This window comes from Sinohyriopsis cumingii, chromosome 1 (genome assembly GCF_028554795.1).
Source record: "Sinohyriopsis cumingii isolate HCF-2022 chromosome 1, ASM2855479v2, whole genome shotgun sequence".
In the NCBI taxonomy this organism is placed as follows: Eukaryota; Metazoa; Mollusca; class Bivalvia; order Unionida; family Unionidae; genus Sinohyriopsis; species Sinohyriopsis cumingii.
This window is the reverse complement of record NC_142961.1, coordinates 102,283,452-102,306,272: the sequence shown is the minus strand read 5'-3', so window position 1 is coordinate 102,306,272 and position 22,821 is coordinate 102,283,452. Positions and strand designations below refer to the sequence as shown.

Here is a 22,821-nt window from a genome sequence, read left to right as displayed (position 1 = left end):
TGCGGTTCACATTAAAATATCTGTTTAGGTACAACGAAATCTACTTGACAAGAATGTGTTCCAGGGTTAGAAGTGAAACTGAGTTTTAAAATGTTAGGTTATTGTAAGGTCTTTTTCAAGGTTTTTAAATATTTTGTGGTTTATGGCACAAAACAGTTGCAGGATTATGTCCCTGGTGAGCATAACTTTTAACAAATCTGATAAAGAATGCCTTGAGTTTGTTCCTGGATATAATGAAAATAAAGAGATAGCAAAAATTAGTAAATAATTATAATGACTGGATGTCTTTAATTTCAATGGTTCATGTACTTGCTAGACTGCTATGCTAACCTAAAAAAACACCGTGTGCCAACAAAACACTTTTTGTGGGGTCGGAGTAGAGCCATTCACCATTTTTTCAAAACTGTCCACATAGTGCCTCAACACAAAATAAACTGCAGCAAACATGCAGAAATAGAGAGCCATACAGACTACTATTTATATATTCTCATAAACCTTTCAGTTTGGGGGAGGGGATGGGAGTGGCTGGTAAGGAAATACTTTTACTGGGGATAATTTAATGGAGGGCATAGTTATGGTTAAGAGTATAATAGTACATACATACATCAAAATCTTAGAGATTGTTGCTGTTGTTGTAGGGTTTAACGCTATTTTTCAGCACAAGATATGCTATACAGTATAACTGGTGGAAGAAGAACCACTGACACACAAAAAGCTACTGGCAGGCTTTCTCACATGCCCAGATTTGCCGAGCTTGAGACTCGAACCCACGCAGACAGAGATGGGATGGCATTCATCTGGAAACATGAGCCACTCAGGTCCCCTCTTAAGAGATTGATTGATAAAGTAGTTTTGACCAGAGACTTGCAAAAGAAGCTGACCTGGGATGGTCAAGAAAGGATTCTCACATGCACTAATTGTGAATTATTCATGCTCAGTACTAAGATAACTAAGCACAAAATAACAACACAGTAAAAGCAGTTTCATGGCCTCAACAAGCATTACTGAATATGATGTTCATCACTGACCTGTTCTAAACGAATTTAAAAAGGTTTCATGTCATCTTTTGTTTGATACTGCTCTTCATCTACCTTGTTCCAATCCATTTTTCATAACAGGCATTGCGGAATTTCAAAGAAACTGGCCAAACATTCTTAATTATATCTTCTATTTCCAGTTCATAAATTCCATTGAACAGCTCATTTTCTCTTGGCTTGTTTTCCAGGAGAAAGTGAAAAAATAACACTGGTCAACAGTGAAATCATTACTGACTTGAAAAGGCCCTAATCTGTAGTATTTTGGTGTGCCGAACACGAATATAACCGTGAAAAATTTGTATTGGCTCTCGTTTTGAAGATATTCATATACCTCATTTTCTATGTTTCACTGTGTAAATTTCTCCAGTAGGACTGCAGCAACATCCGGAATAATGATGTAACATTGCATAATACCATCATGCTCACATCATCCACAGTTGATTGCATCATTTTCTGATGCAATGCAATACTAATGCCATGCGGCTGCTGAAGTAAGTTGACGTCAGCAGTGTACTATACATGTGTAGGCCTATTATACTAATGCCAGGCGGCTGCTGAAGCTGACGTAAGCAGTGTACTATATAAAGCCCAATCAGATAGGTTCAGCATTTAAAATATTTTAGACGTTGTGCGAGACAGTTCAAGCTACTGTTACATAAAACTTATTATTTTATCCATTTACGTACAATAAAGAACAGTAATGCCTCGAAAGTGTGTTAATACCGCGGACAATTTTTGCTATATTTGTGGGGAAGTGACATTTGCCAACCAGAAGAAAAGTATCAATTCTCAAGTGAAGAAGGCATATCATCTTTACTTCGGATGCAAGGTTGGTGACCAAGACAAGCCTTGGGCTCCGCATATATGCTGTGCTACATGTACAACACAGCTTTCACAGTGGTTGAATTGCAAAAGGTCATCAATGCCGTTTGCAGTCCCAATGGTGTGGAGAGAGCCAAGCAACCACCTAAATGACTGTTACTTCTGCTTGGTTCCTCCTCTTTCCGGCGGAATAACGAAGCGAAAGAAGTCGAGAATAGTCTACCCAAACATTCCGTCTGCATTGAGACCAGTTCCACATGGTGAGGGACTTCCTATTCCAGAACCTCCAGCAGAATATTCTCTTGATTCATCTGACGAAGACAAAGGTGAGTCGACCTGTTCTTCTCCTGGTCCATCAGCATGCAGTGATCCAGATTTTCACTGTGGTGCATCATCAACCCCACACAGAATAACACAGGAAGAACTAAATGACCTGATTCGTGATTTGGACTTATCAAAGAACAAGGCAGAATTGCTAGGATCAAGACTCCAACAATGGAATCTTCTAGAAGAAGATGTCACAATTACTGCATATCGAAAGCGCCACCAGCAATTGGAGCCTTTCTTCAGAAAGGAAAGTAATCTGATATTCTGTTCCGATATTGAGGGCCTCATGAATGCTTTAAAAATCACTCATGACCCACAAGAATGGAGACTATTTGTGGACTCTTCGAAACTGAGTCTCAAGGCTGTGCTTTTGCACAATGGAAACATTCTTCCATCTATTCCAGTAGCGTATGCTGTCCACATGAAAGAGACATACGATAACTTAAGGCAGCTACTGAATTCCATTGAGTATAACAAGTACAGCTGGCACCTCTGTGGTGATTTGAAGGTAGTTGCCCTTTTAATGGGACTGCAGCAAGGATATACAAAATACATGTGTTTCTTATGCGAGTGGGATAGCCGAGCAAGGGAAATGCACTACATGAGGAAGGAATGGACTCACAGGCAGAATGTAGCCATTGGAGAGAAGAATATCCAACACCCAGCTCTGGTTGAGGCTCAGAAAATCTTGCTACCACCCCTTCACATCAAACTAGGTTTGATGAAGAACTTCGTGAAAGCCATTGACCGGACTTTGCCAGCATTCCGATACCTGCATGAAAAATTCCCTCGACTCAGCGAAGCAAAGATTAAAGAGGGAGTTTTTGTGGGTCCTCAGATTCGAGAGCTTTTCAAAGATGACCGGTTCAACAACTTGCTGGAAGGTGACGCGAAACAAGCATGGAATGCTTTTCGCCTAGTTTCTACAAACTTCCTCGGAAATGTTAGGGCAGAAAACTATAAGGAACTAGTAGAAGACATGTTGATGAAGTATAAGAAACTTGGCTGCAATATGTCTTTAAAGATTCACTTCCTTCATTCCCATTTGGATTTATTTCCTAGCAACTGTGGTATTGTTAGTGATGAACACGGCGAACGTTTTCATCAAGATATCGCAACAATGGAACAAAGATACCAGGGAAAATGGTCCACTACAATGCTGGCTGACTACTGCTGGACACTCCTCAGAGATGCTCCCGAACAGCTGTACAAGAGACAGGCGAAGAAATCTAAGATGTAGTCAATGACTTGATTTTTTATAGGTAGGCTATTACAGTTGACCTTTTACTATTGGAATGCATTTCGTTATGTAAACATTAATTTCTTGCAGATTACAAAAAAACTAGAGCCAATTTTGCAATTTGACTGTCATATTCGTGTTCAGCACATAAAAATTGATAAGAACTGACAAATTTTATTTCAGTAACATGACTTTTGTAAAAATTTGTTGTCCAGTGTAATAAATAAGGTCAAATTTTCTTATGTACACTCAATTATTTTTTTTTTTAAAAAACCATTTATTCTCCCTGCACATTAAATAAACATGGAGGATATTGTTATACGATTCATCTGTCCACCTGTACATGTGTTTCAAATGTCCTTAATCTCTTCTTACATAGGACAATTGAGCCATTTTCTGAGGGAAAACAGAACTTATTCTGCCAGGTTAAGCTCAAATGTCTTTGTACTCTTCCTATACTGTTAGAACTAAACAAGTAGAGAATTCTTTAAATAGTTCAATCACATATGATTTTAAAATATAAAATCTAAACTATACATGCAATTAATTTTTTAAAAAATAGAAATCTCGTGAAGGCTATGATTTCCTCTGTTTGTTATCAAAGTTCTTTAATGCAGTTCCCATTAAAAAAATCTCACTGGGTACAGTTAAATCTGCTTGACAAGAACGTGTTCCACGGTTGGAAGTGAAATTTATTGTTTACAAGGTTTTTAAATATTTTTGCGGTTCATGACACACAACAGTTACAGGATTATCTCCATGGTAAGCATAACCTTTATTACAAATCTGATAAAGCATGAGCTTGTTTCTAAATACAGTGTATAATGAAAAAGAAAGAGAAAGAAACAATTAAATAATTAAAATCACTTAATTGGCATGGTTCATGTACTCTCTAGAGTGCAAGGCTAACCTAACAAAACACATAAAGTACTTTTTGTGGGGTCAGAATAGAGCAGTTTACCACTCTTTCAAAATTGTTAGTCGTTTATTATTTATTTAGGTTTCCTTCAGAGTTTTTTAAGGCTTTTTATGTTTCTAAGCTCAAAAATATTTTTTAGTTCTTTCACGGTTGTTGAGGTCTACCTCTAGTGTTCTGTTGTCAGTGGAAACTGGTAAGGTTCACACCCTTCTGAAGGAATACATGTGTTAGATTATCATGTCCTATATGCAATTGCTACATTTTCACCTCATCTGTAAATCCTGATGGTTAAAGAAATATTGTAAAACACTATACTTTTGGACTCAGGATAAAAATGTTCGGACTCAGTGGAATTTAAATTATTACTGTAAGTTATTTTTTCAGTTCTTTCAAAATTTTACTTTGTTATCTAGGGAAATAATTTGTTGAATTTTTACTAAACTTACTGGATTTTGCTCAGTTACTTTAAGATCATATAGTCTTAACAGAAAATATATTAGGATATGCCTTAAAGAGTTGGTGTGATGGCCGATTTTTAAAAGGAGGCAGGGTGTATACAATTTACATGATGAAAAGATATTGTGCCAAACCATAGATGAAGGATCACACTCTTACACTGAAGCATTATACATTAACATGCATGTAGCATGGAAACTTATCTTGAGCATAAGTAACAGTAACTTGAAGAAGCAAACCAAGATTAATAGAAATGATATAATAAATGTTCATATTTTCTCTATAGTAGATGTTGATACTTTCTGTAAATCCTGATGGTTACAGAAATATTGCAGAGTAAATATTCTGACTTACCTGGCCAAATTGTGTTTTGGGATGCTGGTATTTGCCATCCCTGGGTCTCCCCAGTCCATGGTATAAATATGTCTGAGAGGTGGTCTGCATTCCAAATTTTCATACCCATATCCATATCCATTATAGTAGCCATATGGAGCATAAGTAACAGTAACTTGAAGAAGCAAACCAAGATTAATAGAAATGATATAATAAATGTTCATATTTTCTGTATAGTAGATGTTGATACTTTCTGTAAATCCTGATGGTCACAGAAATATTGCAGAGTATATATTCTGACTTACCTGGCCAAATCGTGTTTTGGGATGCTGGTATTTGCCATCCCTGGGTCTCCCTGGTCCATGCTATAAATATAGGTGCGAGGTGTTCTGCATTCCAAATTTTCATATCCATATCCATTATAGTAGCCATATGGCTCGAATGTATATGCGTAGTAATAATCATCTAAAGAGTGGTGACGGAACTTGCTGCTTTGACTACAGAAGGAGCGTTTACCTGGAAAAATACAAGTAATGTTAAGTACTGACTTGTAAGATTCCAACATCTCAACATGCATAGCTCTCTGAAGTGTTCTCTTTATGTTGTTGGGCTTTTACAGTCTATAAAGGTCCAGCTATTTCACAGATCCAACCTCAGCAGTACGTGTAAGCATATGTGAGGTAAAAAGTATCGTCATATTTTAGAGTGCTCAGCAGCAGCTAATATGATCTCTTTGCCATATACAGTACTACCTGCTTATCTCGATAGCCTTGGGACCAAACATACAAATTAAATTTGTGTATGCAACAAGCTGTTATTTATTACCTTACGGTTGTCTGGAGAGTTGAAGGCTGAGTGTGGGATGTTTTCTGAGGTGATATAGATGGTTGAAAATGTTTTTCACTCACTAGATGAAATATAATTATTATTCACTCGTAGCAAGCACATTTTGTTTCCATGTTATGATCTTCTTACCAGATACGGTACTAAATATATATCTTCACATCCTTGAGCCCGTGCGTACAAGTGAAATTTGTCTGTAGGAGGTGACCTCTCATCAATGAGTAGGCGGTACGTCTTTTTACTCAAATATACACATTAAATATATATACTTCCATTAAGCTTCACTTCTTTTTTCTTTTTTGGGGTTTGAAAACATACATCCATTAGTTTATGACCAGTTTGTAACCGTTAATTGTTAAATTAAACACTTTAATCCCCCACTTTCGATGTTATTGACTGTTGACGTGATTTGCATAACTCTACTAATAATTACGAGCACGTGACTTGGACTAGACACGATGCTTTACGTCTGTAAATAGTATAAGTAAGATAAAACTTTTTCCATTAGGCTTCACTTCTTTTTTCTTTTTTGGGGTTTGAAAACATACACCCATTACTTTAAACAAATAGCTGAAATTCACATAATCTTTAATTGGGTTGAACATTATTGACATCTTACGGACGTTTTAATTGAATTTTCTTCTTTTGATGAAGTGATGTTATAACATTAAAATTACAGAAATAAATGCAATAAAATAAAAAAAAACAAATGAAGCGTATGTTCTTAGTTCTGAGTACATGTCTAAGAAAATAAATTGACGTAACAAGAATTTGGTCATCTGTCCATGAAACACTAAATAACATGCTTATATAGGTAACTGGAATAAGAGGTAGTCGTCTAAATGAATACCTTTCAACTAATGTTTTTCTTTAATGATTAGTAAAGTATTCTCAGTGAAATCTTAATTTCTATATGTGACTCCGTATTCTAGTGAAAGTTGTGAAATTATTGTAATAATTAGCAAAAAGTAGTTTTAGTAATACCAAGAACGTTAATTTTCCTTCAAAACACGTGGTTATGAAAGTGTTGACTTCACAATATTTTGGTCATCTGTTCATGATACACTAAATAACATGCTTCATGATACACTAAATAACATGCTTCATGATACACTAAATAACATGCTTATATAGTTAACTGGAATAAGAGGTAGTTGTTTCAATGAATACCTTTCATAGAATATTTTTGTATTTTGCAATGATTAGTAAAATATTCTCAGTGAAATCATCATTTCTACATGTAACTCTGTATTCTCGTGAAAGTTGTGTAATTACTGTAATAATTAGCAAAATGTATTTTGAGTAGAACCTTAAAAACTTGGTTAAGAAAGTAGTTGCCAGGGTGTAATTAAATGGTTATTGATAAAGAATATATTAAATTATTCTCATGCAGAAAAATACAAAATGTATTAGAAGGTGAAACTAGTTAACATGTTGATACTTTGTGTAAATCATGATGGTTAAAGAAATATCACAGAGTAAATATTCTGACTTACCTGGCCAAACTGTGTTTTGGGATGTTGATCCAGCCGGGAGGTGTACTGCATTCCATATTCATTATAGTAACCTGGAAAAATACAAGTAATGTTAAGTACTGACTTGTAAGATTCCAACATCGCATAGCTCTCTGAAGTGTTATATTTATGTTGTCTGACTTTACAGTCTGTAAAGGTACAGTTCTTTCACAGAAGTAACCCCTGCAGCACATGTAAGCATATGTGAGGTAAAAAGTATCTTCATATTTTAGAGTGCTTAGCAGCAGCTAATATGATCTCTTTGCCATATACAGTACTACCTGCTTATCTCGATAGCCTTGGGACCAAACATACAAATTAAATTTGTATGGGGCACTTGTTGTCAGCAAGTAGGATTTACACTGAGAGAAATAAACAATGACAATTGTTATTAACTGCAGACAAAACTAGTTTGTTTCAAACAAACTTGCATGTTGACAACTTGCATTTGTGTTAACACTGTAATATAATCCATACTGCATCCATTTGTATTGGCCTCTATGCACAATCAACATGAACTGGACAGAGCCAACAAGTCCCTGACGTCTCACTCAGGTGGGCATAGCTGGGCCATAGTTAGCGTGTTTTAAAGTTATCTCTGATGTGTATGAATTGGAATTTATGGGATGAACTTTTAAATCAAATGTCGGCACTTGTCTTTTTGCACATCAATATACATGTGATTCTACCTCAGGTAGGACAATATATGCCATTTTAAAGGCAGTCTACCGTATATCGAGTTTTTATAGTTACATTCTATTACTTTTATCACTTTAAAAATGTTTTATGTAAAAAAGAATCAGTATATTTGTATTCTCCCCAGATTACAGGATACAGTTGGAGCCACTTCACTAGCAACTGGAAATGTAATACCATGCAATGAAGCGTGGTAATCAGGTTACAAATGTTGACGTGTATGCAAAAGCTGTTAATTTATTACCTTACGGTTGCCTGGAGAGTTGAAGGCCAAGTGTGGGATGTTTTCTGAGGTGATATAGATGGGTGAAAATGTTTTCCACTCACTAGATGAAATATAACCGTTATTCACTCGTAGCAAGTACATTTTGTTCCCATGTTATGATATTTTTATCTTTGTACCAGATACGGTACTAAATATGTATCTTCACATCCTCGAGCCCATGAATACAAGTGAAATTTGTCTGTAGGAGGTGACCTCTCATCAATGAGTAGGTGGTACATCTTTTTACTCAAATATACACATTAAATATATATACTTGCTGGTATATACATATACGTAGACCAGTTTGTGTCCGTTAACTGATAAATGTAAACACTTTAATCCCCCACTTTCGATGTTATTGACTGTTGACATGATTTGCATATAGTAAGCTAATAATTACGAGCACGTGACTTGGACTGGACATGATGCTTTACGTCTGTAAATAGTATAAGTAAGATAAAACTTTTTCCATTAAGCTTCACTTCTTTTTTCTTTTTGGTTGTGTGAAAACATACACCCATTAGTTGATACAAATAGCTGAAAATCTTTAATTGGGTTGAACATTATTGACATCTTACGCACGTGTTGATTGAATTTTCTTCTTTCTTTTGATCAAGTGATATTATAACATTAAAATTACAGAAATAAATGCAATAAAATAAAAAATATTAATTAAGCATATGTTCTTAGTTCTGAGTACATGTCTAAGAAAATAAATTGACTTAACAATATATTGGTCATCTGTCCATAATACACTAAATAACATGCTTATATAGGTAACTGGAATAAGAGGTAGTCATCTGAATGAATACCTTTCATTGAATGATTAGTAAAGTATTTTCAGTGAAATCTTAATTTCTGTTTGTGTCTCCATATTCTATATGTGACTGTGTATTTTATATGTGTGACTCCGTATTCTATATGTGACTATGTATTCTATATGTGACTCCGTATTCTATGTGACTCCGTATTCTGGTGGAAGTTGTGAAATTATTGTAATAAGTAGCAAAAAGTAGTTTTAGTAAAACCGAGACTATGGGTCGATTAGTCCCCGAATCCTTCAAAACACATGGTTATAAAAGTAGTTGACATAACAATATTTTGGTCATCTGTCCATGATACACTAAATAACATGCTTATATAGTTAACTGAAATAAGAGGTAGTCGTTTCAATGAATACATTTCGTAGAATGTTTTTGTATTTTGTACTGATTAGTAAAACATTCGCAGTGAAATCATTATTTATACACGTAACTCTGTATTCTGGTGAAAGTTGTGTAATCATTGTAATAATTAGCAAAATATATTTTGAGTAGAACCATGAATGTTAACAGTCCGACTGCTTTGTTTAAATACACCATTAAAACAATATAAATTTACCTTTAATATTAAAAATTATGTATTTCAGTGCATTTTTTTAGTGTATTTGAGTGAAAAGAAACACCAATGAGTGGGATTTACACTGAGAGAAAATAAATAAACATTTTGCTTCACTGAAGGCAAAATTAGCTTGAAATACACCTGTATGTTGACAACTCACGTGTTTGTTACCTTTCTGTAATACAATCCATAATGCATTAAGTATGAAAAATCCAGCAATTTAGAGTATATGTCACATCTTAGAAAATTCGTGTATAGGTCACATCTTAGAAAATTTGTGTATTGGTCAAATCCCGTTAAAAACAAAAACTGATAGTCCTCTATTGGATGAAATATATGAAATATCCCATTGTGAACAAACACGTCACTAAATAAGTAGCACGCGATGTATAGTTGTTGTTTACATGCTACATGTATTTAAACTGGTCCAGATTTTAGTCCGTATGAGAGAACAACTGTAATAAATCTTGCTCTAAAAAGGGGATGGTGTTATTCATGGGGAAATGAAAACTTGTTAACAATTAAAACTTATACATAAGCATGTATCCGAGATGCCTTACCTTCAGCTTTCTTGCGTCCAGATGCTGAGAGGGTTGGACAGGCTTGTCCCTAATCATCCTCCGAGGAGCAAGTTTGGAGCATAACTTCCTTTGCTAGAGGGTGCATTGTTTTTAATGAAGATCTGGCTCGCATGGACGACGGGTGCATTGAATTCGCTGTAAAAAGACAACTTTCATGGAAATAAATAAATACCCATTAATCAATGCGACGCCAGTATGAAAGCCTGGCGGTGACATCAAATACTTATATAACAAAAAAGTACGTGCTGGAACTGGCAAATTGTAGACGTAAACAATTAGAGAACAAAGAATTTCCTGACATTGAGGTAGTCGTTTCAACGAATACCTTTCATATAATGTTTTTGTATTTTTAAGATGCGATTTATACGACGCATACAATTTGTTTTTTAATCCCTACATAATCATGTCAAATTTGGTATTAACAATAGACCACGTGCCTGCAGCACTGCATTTTGTCAACATGACGTCTTGTCAGTATGCGCTGGCAGATCTAGGTTAATGCAGTTTAGTTGGAGCATTCAGTGGGGAAAAAGCAATGCGGACCTTGATCTGCCAGGGTATTGAATGATACAGATCAAACAAAGTCTATGTTGTTTGCAGCTGGATTGGATTTGAGAGCAAGTATATTGAGTTAGCCAAAAAATCTAAATTTTATATCAACATGCATAAAACGTACTTTTGGTAGAAAATGTATTGAGTTGTAGAAAGAAAAAAAGGTTAAATAGATGTAATACATGCAAGGAAAATCGTCAAACTGTATTTTATCAAAGAATGCATACTAAATAGATGCATAAATCCTTAGACAAAACAATGATTTTCTTGTATATTTATTTTATATCGACTGATTTTTATTTTTCTCACTTTCAAATATCTGCTGCATCCATTTTGCAAATCTGCATGGCAGAATCCATTCAAAATCACTCAGCATATTTTAAATAAATCGGTTTATTTCAAGTTTAATTTAGTCAAATTATTTCAATTTGAATAAAACATTTTAGTTTAGTACATTCATTTCACTTTAAAGAACACGTTTTGTACTTTATTATACTATGTCCAGCAGAGCTTACAAAATAATACAGTAAAAGTTGTAAAGACTTATTGATGAATGAACCATATAGTTAGATTTGCTATTATTATTATTATTATTATTGCATATTGTTATTATTATTATTGCATATTATTGTTATTATTATTATTCACTAAATCATAGATATGTATGCGTGGTTTTCTCCATACAAGATTGTTGTATCCTGCTCACTTTAATCTATTCTATACACCATTACTAACTCTTACAACAATATTTTACAAAATTCTTTATTTTTTATGGGTACAAAAACAATAATTTCACTAATAATTGACAGCTTACTTAGATGTGAAATGGTGGACTGCCTCTTTCTTTGGCCTGATTGAGTAATTAGACTTAGATAAACACTTCAGACAATATATAAGTTAAATGTATATGTATGTATAAATTCATCAAGCATCAGTTTCCAGAATGAAGCACACTTTGACCATGACGATGAATGTTGATTTCGCTGTTTTGGTGGGGTATGTGGGGTGGTGGTGTTTGTTTTTCGTTTTCTTAATTATTTTTTGTTTTTGTTTGTTTTCTAGTAATCTGTGGGCCCACTAATTTAATTCTCTCTCGTGTAAACATTTTAAGGTCTTTTTCTTGCTCGGCCTTCCAGGGGATCCTTCACAGTATGTAACTTTTTACTGCCATGTTTGCTATTTATACGTGTTTATTTGTATTGTTCTATTCATTTTAATCTTATTTGAATAAAGTTAGTTATGGATGTGAAAAATGTGAAGAATACATAAATATGTCCATATTTGTTTGTATTAGTGGCGGAAATTTTAGAAATTATGGTTTGGAACAATAATGATATTAAAGGTATATTCATAAATGGATATGAAAATAAAAGGGCACAAGATGATGACGACACATCGTTTATTACAGTATGGATCAGAAAACACTTTGTACGCCTTGCAGAAACATTGGACTTATTTGTATCAATGTCGAGACCAATCGTGAATGTAAACAAAACAAAAGTTTTTAAAAAATATGGGCATTTAAGACTTCACAGACTCGGATGTGTACACATTTAGGATTTTATTGGGTTTCAAATTTCAGTTCACTAGGAGTTTAATTATCCGTGAAGTAAGTGTGTGTGTGTGTGTGTGTGATTTGGATTTTCAACATAGATTTCACAATTTTCAGTCGTATCGCTACGGTGTCAGCAGTGTGGCAGTTTATAGTGATGTCTTGCACCGTGGCATCATGTCGCAAACATAGCATGATGTTCCACCCAGTCACATTATTCTCGCACAAGTCCGACCAGTCTTAACACTAACTTCTTTAATTGTTGAACGCCAAGCGAGGCATATATATATATATATATATATATATATATATATATATATATATATATATATATATATATATATATAGTGTTAGGGAGAGAAAGAGAGATGCGTGTCCAACACCAACAATGTGTGAAATCAGTTTGATGAATTTCGAGCAGTATGTATGTATGTATGTATGTAAGATTTTGTAATGTTTTGGTTTCAAATAAGGAATTATTAAATAAAACATGTAGGGATTTGCAATTACAATCTAATGAAGTTTCAACAATAGTATTGACTGATACCTATACTCCCTAGAAGTAATGTTTTGTGTTTGATGCAGTTCATGTAAACCGCAATCATAACAAAAAAATAGCGCTTTGGTTAGCTGCTATTATGTGACAGTTAGCTACACCTATCTGCAGCATTGCAAATGCCTTTTGCCTTCTTTCCCACCCCAACCCTCTTGCACGTAGTTAAAAACGGCAATGTAGTTTCGATGTTGCATTGTAACACGCTGGTGTTATGAAATAATTAGGACCGAAATATTCCTAGCTTAAACAGTGTAGAATACGTTGTGAATCTCTAAATTTACAACATGAAACTTTGTTAACAAATCAATAATGACTCAAGAATTTCATTTTTAAAACAAATGTTTTGCTAAATATAAAACGTTCATACATTCTGTATGAGTATCTTATTGCTGAATCAGATTTTAATGCCTTCTAATTGTTTAAAACAAAGAACGAAAACTTATAACACACATTATAAGATGGTGATGCATGTGATTCAGTGTTGAAGTAGTCAGGTCGATGTTATTTACAGCATCCTACACCCTCTCTTGCTAAAGGTACTGTATATGCTCATTTATAAGCCTGCCAAATTGAAAACAGATTCTGGACTGGCGTATCATAACATGGATTAGAATATATGTTTTTTGTTATACTGTCAATCCATAAAACCGCACAGACCCAGATATGCCGGCGCATCATGCGAAGGCAGATCTGGGTCTGTGTAGTTTGCAGTTGGACTTGTCTTATAAGTCAGTATAGATCTTAATTAGAAATTTTCTGGACATTCTTTTCATTTTCATCTGAAATGAGGATAGGAAATTCATGTTGGGGATTACTACTGAATGCATCAAAGCACGCCTCTGTGTGTGTGTGTGTGTGTAAATTTTCATTTAGCCTGATGTTTAAGGATATGGAAGTCGCTTTTTTTCTCAAACCTTTATTCATTTAAAATCAGCTCTCACCCTCTCACTCATTACAATTACTATCATAAAGCCCTTTATATTCTGTAGTGCTTTTAATTAAACTCAAAATTCTTTGGTAGGAAGTTTATTTTTCATCTCTCGCAATACACGAATGTGAACGCGTTTTTGTGGGCGAGTCTTTCAATATCAAAAAGACAATTCTTTACTGTCTACTGTAGCCCAGCCGGCAGGTAACTTCCATGCAATGTAGCAGATGTCGGTTACTAAAAGGTTATATTGCTGTAGCTTTCTAATTGGGATCATAAAACTTGATTCGTCTACTACGAGCCATAACAGGAACATCTGTGATGACTACTGTATGCAGTCTGTGCCTGAAACATCGTGGACAGATTAATTCCGTGTTGACATGGACCTCACGTATTCAACAATGAATGCACTGTATCATTGTATTGGGAAAAGATTTGTGTGCGTTGGTGTATTATCTGGAAATTGAAGCAACATTTTTTAAAAAATGAGACCTACAAGATGAATTTGAGATGTGCATTTGAAATCTGCACCTAGCTACGATGTCGTAGCCTCAACTCGATTTGTTGAGTCCAAGTAAGGGTACTAATATTAGTACTAATCTGCACCATGATTAGTACTAATATTACTACCCTTACTCGTACCTCGTGGACAGGGTACTAACATGAGCATATACGTGTTAATGGAGCAAGCCGGGTGTGAATCACACCCGGCGCTCTTTTAGCCTAATAATAACATTTTAAACATATTCCTTGCATATAATCCAATAAATTGAGCAGTCCTCTTATTTGATACCGGAAGTATCGAAAATCATTGTAGAAATAGTTGTAAAATCTCGTTTACTTTTTTCAGCCGATATTTTTGTTTAGATCGTCCGCCATGTTATTTCAAATAATGATTACTTCCGTTCTCAGCCTCGTTTGTTTGTGTGCCATATAAGGACATTGACGCCCTATTTGGAAATGTAAACAAATCGTAGTAAAAATTTGGCGCCGTTTGGGTCAGAAATTCTGCGCATTAAAAGTAAATACGGTTTATCGGCAACTTTGAAATTCAACCAAGAAGCGATTATTCGCACTTGATTGATAATAATGTAGCGTAAAATATCCAAAATATGTTCTGGCAAGCCTTACGTAGAAAAGAGGTCACGGCGAGAGTCTCGCGTTATCTGTCATGGCGGACAGGATAAGGTTAGAGTAACCATGCCAATTTATTTTATCGTGTAAGGGCTTAATAAATTCAAAATAAGCCAAACTTCTTTCACAACATGATTATACTTATGTAGTTGATTTCTACACTGTTTGTTTTTCTTACTTTAGTGATGATTTTTTTGTGTGCTTCATTACATGATATGGGATCAGTTCGTAGCCTCAACCACAACAAATCAAGTTGAGGCTACGACATCGTAGCTACACCATGATCATTTGTAAACGACTTTACGAAATTTATATGACAAATAAACAAGGAAACCATACATTTGTATGCTCTCAGTACACTGAAAAAGGTATTGCTACTAATTTTAATTCAATAATTTACTGAAGGTACCCATTCTGATACCTTAAATTAAACAAATCAAGGTTAACAAGTAGCAAAAAGATGATCTCTCGGTGTCATTCGGATGCCGAAGGTCGCGGGTTCAGCCCTGGTAGAGTCATACCAAAGACTTAAAAACAGTAGTAGCATATGAGTCGCCGCAGCGGACAAAAAGCTGGTTCAAATAGAACGCTGCAGTTGAAATTTGAATGTCATATGTCCAGAATTTTAATTTAACATGTTATATCAAAAATGACTGTCCTTAAAGTGCCATTTTCTAGGTCGAGATTTTAGATTGTATCTGTTGAATTAAACAGTAGTGGTTGAAAGTTATATTTTGTATGTCGAGGTTTCAGATTGTGTCGTTTGAAATACACGGCGGTGTTTGAACTTTCAGTGCCATACGTCGAGAATTTCTAATTTACGTATTGGTTCAAAGAGTTTATATTGAAAGTTCCATTTCATATGTTGAGTATATAGAAAATAATCAGTTGAATTACACAGCGCTGGTTGAAAATTCGATGCCCTATATCCAGTTTTTAGATTGTATCTTCTGAATTGCACGGCAGTTGTTGAAATTTTAATGTCGTATGTCGAGAGTTTCAGTTTAACATGTTGAATCACGTTCATCATGCTGAAGGTTCCATTTCGTATGTTGAGCTTTTAGATTGTATCTATTGAATTACACAGCGGTGATTGGACATTTTATTGTGTTTGTCAGAATTGTTATTTTTATATGGCGAAATGATGCTTTAGTGTTAAAAGTAACATTACACAATGTACACTTCAACAATTCAAAATAATATCGAGTATTAAGATACATCATTCGTGTATTCAGTTATGAGGCACCATTACATTTCATGCATTTTCAGTTTAAAAGTTACCATTCACAGGTCGAGAATTACTATGATTTTCTTTGCTAGATGTCGCTCTCGTGAAGGGACCGAGTTATTTTTACACAAGGAGGCTGCTTCTCGTTGCTGTGAAATTCAAATGGTGAAATCTAAATACTCAACATATGAAATGGAACTTTCATCACAAACAGTTACATACAACGTGTGAATTAGGGATTCTCGACATATGATATTGAAATTTTAACCACCGCTGTGTAATTCAGAATATACACTGTAAAACGTCGACATAGGAAATAGAACTTTAAACCACCACTGTATAATTCAACATATAAAATCTCGATCTAGAAAATGGAACTTTATGGATTTACCGACATATGACATCGAAATTTTTTCAACTGCAACTTTCTGATTGGACCAGCTTACCGCTCGGCATTAGTGTTAAGACCATGATGCTACATGTCTGCGGCATGATAACCCAAATGTTGTTGTTGTAGGGTTTAACGCCATTTTTCAGCACACGATAGGCTATACATGGCGGCCAGAATTAATGGTGGAGGAAGAAGCCGGGAAAACCCCGGAAAGAACCACCGACCCACGAGAAGCTACTGGCAAGCTTTCTCACATACCCACATTAGCCGAATCCGAGACTCGAACCCAAGCAGACAGAGGTGAGATGGCAGTGATCCGTAACGGAGAGCGCTTTAGACCACTCGGCCACTCGGGGCCCCTGATAACCCAGATAAAGACATCACTATAAACTGTTACAATGCAGCACACACAGAGAAAAAACATTGTCACGGAATATGGCCAAAACAATAATTTGAACAATTTGGGCAATGTTTTTTGAGATGCATACAGCGTTACCTAGGGTAGTTCATACTTTAAAAATAAAATGACTGGTCAATATATGCTGGTCGCTCGTAGAAGATCCCCCCCCACCCACCCGTACAAGAATTGTTTTCCTGGAAATAATTTTTTCTATTCGTAAATCTGTTCACTATGCAACATTTCGAGTACACACAATCTAGGAACTTGGGCATTTCTTCCGACACTCGCATTCTTATTGTTCTCACTGTTAAAACGAAGTCATACACACAACGTTCTTTTGCTTTTGTTGTTGAGTTTAATTATAGTGGCGTGCGCACAATTGTGCATGTGCCACTTTTTTCTGACTGCACCGCAGTCTGCTAGTTGTTCCTGGGGAAGGGGATGGTGCCACCTCCCCCAAGCTTTTATGGATTCAGGGAACCCTGATAGTTTGGCCTCAATCTGGGGGTCCATAAAGGTCCCTACAGTTGAATGGTTGGCTGTCATTAGTGGGAAGGAGAGCTCGGGAACGGTCCTGCTTGCTTTACGTCGCTAGTTTCTTGTTGCATTTGCCTGGTGTTTCTTGCGATTTTTTGGTTGGTTTTTTTTTCGATTTTTTTTTCTTCTTCAAAATGTTCTAAAAGGGGGGGGGGTGTATGTTCTATGCTGTTTATAGAGGTTCTTAGTAGAAATCGTGTATGAAGAGAGATTTTCAAGGTTATTATGGTATTGCTAGTCGAGGTGTTTAGGGTGTGCTTCCTACGTTATGTTATTTATAAGTTTTTAGATATTACCTCTTTAAATTATTTATTAATTAATGTTTTTAGAGATTGAATGTTATTTATACTTTATTTAGCAAGAGACCGCAGTCCTAGCCGATTACACGGTTCGTTAAGGACATCTAGGACATCCGATTTTGCGGTTTCCTTAGTTTTTTATAGGTGCTTCGTAAGTGAATTATTTATTAATAGTTTTATAAAATTGAATGATATGTTATGGGTTTTTATGTGGTGGCTTCTAAATTTTTTAGCTAGTTACTAGGTCTTTTGGTTTTGTGGGGATAGTAATTATATTTTGTTCCTAAGTCCTGCTGAGTCTATGAATTGATTTATATTTTTATATGCTGATTGTTTATTTTTATTAGAGTCCATAAGTAACTCTGGGTATGTGTGTGGTGATCCAATCTCTTTTTGGTTTTTGATAAATATTTTCCGAGCGGGTTGATATTTTGGGCATATATTGAATACGTGGTGTAGATCTTCGGTGGTGTGGCAGTTCTTTTGCTTACCAATTAACCACCTATATATCTTAGACGCAAGGGCAATGTGATCATTTTCAAGAGTGCGCTTAAAACTCGCCTATCTGTTGTACAAGACCAATTAAGACCTAATGATATTTACTTAATTATTGCCAGCATGTTTCCTTTTGTAATTTCATGTTTATGTGCTATATAATATGGTGAAACGCATAGAGCTTCTAAAGATTAGGCGCTGTACTAAGTTCATATTATTATTATTATTATTTAAAGTAAACATGAACCAGGGTCCTCCAAAGGATTTTTGAGTTGCAGTCTAGGTCAGCAGTCTTAAAATGTTGTAGCCACAACACACACAAATTGCGGACCCAATAACAATATCATGTTCCCTTGCATTAATTTAGACCATTATTGAGTGTATTGTTGTCACCAGCATATATGTCATCAGATTGCTAATGCTCATTCATTCTTTAATGTCTGTGCAGCTAGAATGAATTTATATATATATATATATATATATATATATATATATATATTCTTTCTCTTATATATCTCTATACATCTATCTCTAGTAGTGTACTCTATGCTGGATTGATCAATACATCTCAACATCAGTGGAGCCAGATCAAACGAGTCAGCTTATATGCGAGTTCAGTGATGAATAGGGAATGAAAAGAAACTTGATGTGAACACTGTTACTAACACATTAATAAACAATTTGGTTACCTTGAAGAAAGAAAGCACTTCCTGTATAAATCTGCAAAAGACAGAGTCAAGTTTTGTCAATGCACAATAACCACGGTCGTTCTGACACTCATTCTTGAGAAGGAAAGTCTTCCGATTTTAGCCAAACCCTTGCCATGAGACGAACGAAACAAACTGCCCGCAAGTCGAAAAGACTAAAATGCATAAAGCAGGAAAATTCGGTGTAAATATGCAGTGACAGAAAGAAGGATAATACATATATAATATAACACTGAAACATAACTGTGGACAAATAGACTATTGTAACCCACGTGCTGCACGTGCAAAAGGATATCGGAGCTGGAAATATATTTCGACACTGAAAGAATACATACAAGCGAGGGACAATTTTTACAATGCCGTTACAAGAAAGAGGCATAGGAGATTGACCTGTCTGAAACACCAACAGAAAGACGACCTGCTATGTAAATGGTGTGTGTGTGTGTGTGATTTTGATGTTTAACCTGGCTTTAAAAAAAATAAGCCATATCGCTACGATGTCTGTAGTGTGGCAGTTTATACTTATGTCTAGCACTGGGGAATCATGCCGTAGACATGTATCATGATGTCCCACCAAGTCACATTATCCTGACACCAGGCCGACAAGTCCTAACACTAACCTCGTAATGCTGTTCGTCAAGCGAGGCAGCTGTTAGTACGATTTTTGTAAGTCTTTGGTATGACTCGGCCGGGGATAGAACCCATGACCTCTCGCATCCGAGGCGGACGCCCTAATCACTAGGCCACCGGAGAGGTAGTGAGAATTGTAATGGTCACTTTTGATGTTAGAACCAAAGACTTAACCAAATTAGCAGAAGGATTAAATAGAAAAGGAAACGGTTAATAAATATTGAGGCCGAAAGGAAACGAACCAAAAACACCATATGAGAAATTATCAGTTGGAAGAGAAACAGCAACAGTTAAAGAACCAGCACACAACATGAGAAAAACTAAGAAGAAAATAGAAGAACTACATATATCTGATTTACCTTTGGAAATCCCACTAGAAGCCACAGTTGGGCGCTTTGAAAAGAAATTTCACATCAAAGCTACAAAGGCTACAATTATACCCACCCAGGACATACCATTAAAAACGGAATCAGGATACTTGAAATAGAGAAGAAAAAAACGATGAAAGTTTTCTTTTGACATGGTTTCCTGGTAAAGACGTGGTACAGAGGCTGTATACATCACATGAAATACAATAAATGCGGAAAGGTAGTCTAAAATAGCATCTGTAAGAAACAGAGACTTCACCAAGTGAGCAGAATATTTGAATAGGAAAGAAGACAGAAGATATTTCTTGAGGCCAGTAGGGGAATAATCCAGTAATACCATATGGGAAATTGTCAATAGGAGGAGAAACAGCAATACCTAAAAAAACACAAACCATCATGAGAAAAATCAAAAAGAAAACAACAGAACTTCATATATCTGATTTGGCCATTGAAATTCCATTGGAAGCTACAGTTGAGCACTTTGAACAGAAATTGCAAGACTTGGTAAAGAGGATACACACACCATAGAAAATGCAACAAATGTGGGAAAGTAGGACATGCAACAAATGTGGGAAAGTAGGACATGCAACAAATGTGGGAAAGTAGGACATGCACCGAAGAAATGCACAAGACAACAAGAGCAGACAAAGCAACAACGGACAACTCACATCAGTAAACTAACGATATATCCCAAACAGAGCAAACAGCAACAACAGAGAAAGAACATGAGGAACAACAACATAAACAGTAAAAAATCAAAAACACAAGAGCGAACTAGGAAAAAGGAAAAACAACAACAATAACCAAAAAAGAACAACAAAAGTACAAGAGCAACAACAGCAACCTAACGATAAACCATAGAAACAATAATAACAACGAAAAGTTAAAAAAGAACAACAAAAACAACAAAAATGAAACAACAGGAACAAACCCAACAAAACTCTAGTCAGACCAAAGTAACACAAAAAACAGAAACTATGACATCAGACTTCATGAATGTAGAGAAGCCAAGACTGAAGAAAAAAGCCAAAAGAAACCTTAAGAAACAACAGGAGAGAAGAAACTATTACAAACTAGATTTTGACTAAAAGCTAGAAGAAGAAAACGTTTAATTGAAAGAAGAAACAAAAGATCCGTAAAGGACAAAAACCTTACAATCAAATGGACACTAGAAAAGTGTTCTCTTTTAAATGAAAAATGAGACACTAATACTAAATTATATGATTTATAGCACTTATCAACACATGTCACAGAAGACCCGAGTGGCCGAGTGGTCTAAAGCGCTCACCGTTACAGATCACTGCCATCTCACCTCTGTCTGCGTCTGTTCGAGTCTCGGATTCGGCTAATGTGGTTATGTGAGAAAGCTTGCCAGTAGCTTCTCGTGGGTCGGTGGTTCTTTCCGGGGGTTTTCCGGGTTCTTCCTCCACCATTAATACTAGCCGCCATGTATAGCCTATCTTGTGCTGAAAAATGGTGTTAAGCACTACAACAACAACAATGCATGTCACAACGCCTTTAGATACCCATACAATTAGATAAGAAGCATACTCTCTAGATTTAGGAAAAAATATTAAGGGATATCCCCCCCCAAAAAAAAATGTAAGTCACAAGACTAGAATGTTTGAGTGCAGTCGTATATAATTATGTGCGGAAATGCAGTGACAGAACGTTAAAATATTAAAACAAAACATAACTTTTAGATAAACAGAGAACATTACTAGTAAGAAGTGTTAAACCTGAATAAAACGTGCAGCCCGTGCAAAATGGCGAACTGCAAGAATTGACGGAACTAGAGAAATATTTAAAAACACGAAGAATAGAAACAACAGAAGGCGCATTTTCAGAATGTGCATACTAGAAAGGAACGCAGGAAATAGATATGTCGGAGATACCCGCGAAAAATGACCATACATGAGAACTGTTTTGATAGCTCTAGAATTTAAAAATAAGGATTTTACTAAGTTGAAAGACGGACTAAATAGGAAAGGACCTCAAAGCTACATCTTAAGACCGAAAGGAACTCAGCCGATATTTCCATACCGAAAAACAATATTGGAGGAGAAAGGGTATACATAAAAGAACCAACACCAATCCTAAGAAAAATAAATAAAAAGACGAGGGAACTGCCACTGGAAATACCTTTGCAGGCTACAATAGATTGTATTGAAAAGAAATTAAAAATTAACGTAACAAGTGCTATGATGGATACATATGCCCTAATTCCAATCAAAAATGGGGTAAGAATCATTGGAATTGGAAAAGAAGAAATGAAGAAGATAAAGCCAGTTTTCTTCTTGCATTGCTTTGCAGTGAAATCGTGGTATAAAGGATGCATATATCACTGAAAATATAGACATTGTGGGAATACAGGATATACGCTGAGAAAATGTCCAACACCCAAGAGCAAATCACAAGGCGGACAAATATGTTACATAAATGACAATATTTCCCAGTCAGAAAGAGAAGAGAAAGGAAGAGAATAGCGGAAAACTACAGGAACAACAACAACAGCAACAAGTAGGATCAACTATGACAACTCATAAACAAACAAAAAGCAAGAGAAAAGACAGCAACAACAAGGCTCAAAGCGATAACAACAGGAGGAAATACAGCAACACCAACAAGGTT

General features: G+C 35.5%; 1 protein-coding gene and 1 long non-coding RNA gene across 9 annotated transcripts in view; one reads left to right on the top strand and one right to left on the bottom strand.

The window, feature by feature from the left end:
* LOC149807457 (uncharacterized) overlaps positions 1–20,776 on the bottom strand; it is a 39,628-nt gene extending 18,852 nt beyond the window's left edge. For 4 of the 8 annotated variants that reach the window (XR_016422676.1, XM_089966812.1, XM_089966798.1 and 1 more), the window contains exon 1: positions 5,156–5,427. Coding sequence is in view for 3 of the 8 variants with exons in the window: in XM_089966812.1 (XP_089822938.1) it covers positions 5,156–5,245 (90 nt within the window). In the remaining 5 variants the exon portion in view is untranslated. The other 4 variants (XR_016422683.1, XR_016422684.1, XR_016422682.1 and 1 more) reach the window with 3 other exon arrangements.
* LOC149807458 (uncharacterized) lies at positions 5,659–9,859 on the top strand. Its single transcript, XR_016422685.1, has 2 exons — positions 5,659–7,127; positions 9,245–9,859. It is a non-coding gene; the product is annotated as an uncharacterized LOC149807458 (long non-coding RNA).
* Positions 20,777–22,821: the final 2,045 nt, after the last annotated feature.